At 38.9% G+C, this 4,054-nt stretch overlaps 1 protein-coding gene across 1 annotated transcript; it reads left to right on the forward strand.

Moving 5' to 3' along the window:
• The first annotated feature begins 2,718 nt into the window (after positions 1-2,718).
• LOC117780896 (cytochrome b5 domain-containing protein 1) lies at positions 2,719-3,689 on the forward strand. The gene is made up of 3 exons (XM_034617585.1): positions 2,719-2,939; positions 3,003-3,368; positions 3,426-3,689. The coding sequence occupies exons 1-3, from the start codon at positions 2,793-2,795 to the stop codon at positions 3,558-3,560; spliced, it is 648 nt and encodes a 215-aa protein (XP_034473476.1). The 5' UTR covers positions 2,719-2,792; the 3' UTR covers positions 3,561-3,689.
• Positions 3,690-4,054: the final 365 nt, after the last annotated feature.

The following is a 4,054-nucleotide window of genomic DNA, read 5'->3' on the forward strand; positions in this document are numbered from 1 at the left end:
CTCCTTCTCTTACAATTCTAATTCTCCTCCAGCAACTTTCTCGTGTTGTTTCCCCTGCTGCCGTTGAAAGTGAGGGTGTGAGTCTGCTAATTGTTAGGCAGTTGAACTGTGAAGCTGCGCATATGTTTGAGTCATCGTCGGAAAACTGTTCAGGAAAAACAATGACCAAGGTTTTTCAATTTGTTTGCTCGTCGGCGTGTTTTGATTTACGTGCAACGGATGGCAACAGCTGTTTGGCCATTTGACACGCCAAGTTGTGTTGATCTTTGGCCAAGGAGTTGCTTGCAGCTGCCACAGCCACTGATGTTGCTGCTGTTGATGTTGCTGCTGCTGCTGCGGGGTCAAGGCGTTGACTGCGTGTGGCAGGCACAAGCGGCAACTCAAGAACAATGCAGGCACACAAAAAATGCTGCGGGTCACTTGGCTGCATAAGCAACCCCAAATAAAAATGTACCCCCTACTCAAAGTGCAACCCCTGTTAGGGGCAAACAGCAACAACACGTGAGTCACGCGCAGACGCAGCCACTTGCAACAAGCACGAAACGGGAGTGGATTGAGGCATAGCGATTGGGAATGGAATTGGGAATGGGATCCGGGTTATGGACTCCCCCGTTACAAATCGAACAATAGCAGCGCTTTTCAGAAACCCATTAAGCCTGTTGTGAGCAAAAATATAAATGAAAACTAGCAGCAAACACACTTTGTTGTAAGTGGCAGGAAATGTGCACTTGAGTGCCCATCATCAACAACAACAACAGCAACAACAAGACCAGCAACTACAACAAACAACAGCATTAATTGCTGCTTACAAATTAACAAAAAAAATTGAGTTGCAAAATAAACATTTTTTACATTTCGATTTGATAAAGCAACAAAAAGAAAAAAATTGCTAGAAAAAAAGCAACAAAAACTGCAGCTGCATTTTTTCATTTATTATTTATTACATATTTAATTTTAGTTGCAGTTTTTTATTTTTCTGCAATAATTAAAATTGCATTGCAATTGCCATAAAGAGTTGCGCGTAGGCCAAACGAGTTGTCTGTCCAAGCTGCGAGACATTTGAGAGACTCGCGGTTTGAGATCTTGTGTCCATTTTCCATTGCCTTGACACATTGACAAAGTGCGGCGCCAGTTAAGTCTAAAAAAAAAAGAATGCTATAATCGAGAGTGCTTTACTAGACGCAGATTAATCAAGAATAGATTACACTATTATATTATATATTACAATAAATGTTAAAATAGGGAAATCGTTACAGAACAAAAATTAATTAAATTATTAGAAATAATAATACACCTCACGAAGGTGGTCTTAATTACTTAAGGTCAAGCTATGTAAAATATATGATGATGAGCATATATTAACTTCCAAATATGATTGCCTCCATTATTCATTATCTAAAAGGCTTTCAAGGTAACCCTATATCATAGCTGTTTATCTAGCTTTTATGCGACACCCTCGAATGTGGCAGTTAATCAAACAATTGGTGGTAACCACAGGGTGGCAACCCACAAACTGTGATCACTTTCGGCAATTCATCAGACATCTCGATGCAGCTGACGTGGTCACATGGCAAAGAGTAGAACCAAAAGATAAAAGAGAGAATTAGAACCACTTCATCGGCACTCATAACTTAGAATGTTGCATGCCTTTGTGGCATGTGGAGGGTGCAACAGCACGCTTAGATCATCAAATTATTACGTAAACAATTATGAAAGTGTGGTATAATTTATGAGAAGAGCAGCTCATGTCAGATCTATCGAGCTACGAGATGCGATATCATGGCCAACTGTTGGTAATCTATGCCTCAAATTAAGAGGGCGGTTTGTCTGTTAGATTTGAGGGTTGCAGATCCTCCACAACTGTTATTATACATTTTGGTCGTGTATGCGAAAATCAAATGGGAAATTTGCCAACATATGTGAGAGAAGTTAAAGAGAATTAACATTTAACATTAACATTTTTTTCGATACCATCTGTCAGCGCTTAAACTTCTCTAAACTTTGCTTGACCCAAAGACAAATCAAGTGCGTCATATATCCCACGTTTTCGACACGTTCCAGAAGCTTTTGTAGCGATAACTGAAGCTAAAGGTCTGGTAAATATGTGGAAAATATATTATTATCACAGATATGGTTAGAGATAGTCTTGTTGTGCCACGAGAGAACACACGCGATTCTTTGAAAATATGTTATTCTTATATTTTAAAGAAGGACAACTATTATGGCTACAACATATCATAGATTTTTTAAAAGAATATCATTATAATCTAAAATTTCTCTGCAAATATATAATTTTATATGTTAAAAATGGTCATAATGTGTCACGAAGAGCTACTCGATTTCAGAGATTTTCTGAATATATATCTTCATGTAAGTTAGAGATTCTCTAATCGTGTCACGAAGAAAATCTCGAGGTTGACTCCACTCTAAGCACTCGAGAGCTCATCAATAAAACTGTCTTTTTAAAGTCTTCAACCTCAGTGTGGTTGGACCCAAAAATGCAAGCAATCATTAATCTATTTCTCTTCTATTTATAACTAGGGATTGATGGTTTCGAGAAGCGTTGATGCCTTGACAATTGGCGGCTAATTATGCAGTTGAAAAATCTGATGCCTTGGCTAGTGAAATTAGAAATTGTTTCGTTGCAGCTGACTTCTGGAATGCATCGAGATTAATTGGTCTCTTCCAGGTCGAGTGAGTACTTGGATTTTGCAGTAGGCAACGTTTTGTTAAGCAATTTAAACACATTTCAAATAAAATTAATTTTTGATTATACATAGATAAAAGAAAAGATGTTGCAGCCGCTGAAGCCGATGCGTTATTATCTCATGGATGAGATTGTGACGCACAATCGCAAAGATGACTGTTGGGTTGTCATACATAAGAATGTCTTTGATCTGACGCCAATGATCAAGGATCGCTTGGATCACTGGAATCGCGTGAGCTCACTAACCATTCACAGTATTCATTATAAATCTCAATAATGCTTAAATTTTTCATAGAACATGGACTATCTGGTAGCACATGCTGGCAAGGATCTTACCCATTTATTCCATGAGAATGGCGAGCCTCGCACTGAGATCTCTCCCAATTCGGGACTTCCTCGAGTGCTTTTCCCCCCCATTCTGGAGGTGGCTATCAGCGAGTTCTCTCGCACCAAGCACGCCATGTGGAGTCAGGATCCTCTCTATCATGTTGGTCGCATCACAAGACGTCCTCGTCGCATTCGCATTATCAATGCGCTGACGGCTAAAGTGCAGTTCATGAATGTCTGCGATGAGGATAGTATCTATGATATACAACAGAAATATAAATTGCGCTACAACCATCACGCAGGGAGCTACGAATGGCGCAAGTTCTCCAATGGCGTAAGACAATTTCTAAATACTCTACATGCCATAATTCTGCTTCTACTTCACAAACAGGCCAAGATCTGTGGCGTTTTGAACCTGAACGGTACCCTAGACGAGAACGGACTGACAGATGATGAGGAATGCAATGTGGAACTGCCCCCGCCCTCCATTTGGCTTTACTACACAGATGACTTGACCATTGCCTGATTAACTTTTGCAATTCGTGTGTATTTATTTTATTTATTTTTTTTTTTTTGGTAGGTTATTGGAAAATTTGTTGTGCATGTTGCAAGTAAAGACCATTTCAAGCTAGACTGCGTTCGGGTCTAAAAGGCATCAAATTCGAACTAAGCACGGGTCGGTTCGTATAGGGGCATTGACTATATGTATTTAACTATGGATGGTCTGGGCATGGGTCTGCTTTTGAGTCTGGCATTTTTTTTCATTTTGAACAAATGTCATGGTCGACATGCGCCGCTAATAATAACAAGCCCAAAAGTGCAGCGGACTTGTTCAGGGCCACTTGCATTCGCTGCACTGCAATAAAAAAACTTGGTTAAACTTTACAAACTGACTATTAAAACTAAGCTATGAAAAAATAGATTTTTTTTTTTTTTTGGCAAACTATTTTCAATTCAAATTAAAAATAATAAGCTAGTCTACATTTAGATTATAAAAACATTAATTGTTAGTAATTTTTT

The sequence above is a fragment of the Drosophila innubila genome (assembly GCF_004354385.1).
Source record: "Drosophila innubila isolate TH190305 chromosome 2L unlocalized genomic scaffold, UK_Dinn_1.0 4_B_2L, whole genome shotgun sequence".
In the NCBI taxonomy this organism is placed as follows: Eukaryota; Metazoa; Arthropoda; class Insecta; order Diptera; family Drosophilidae; genus Drosophila; species Drosophila innubila.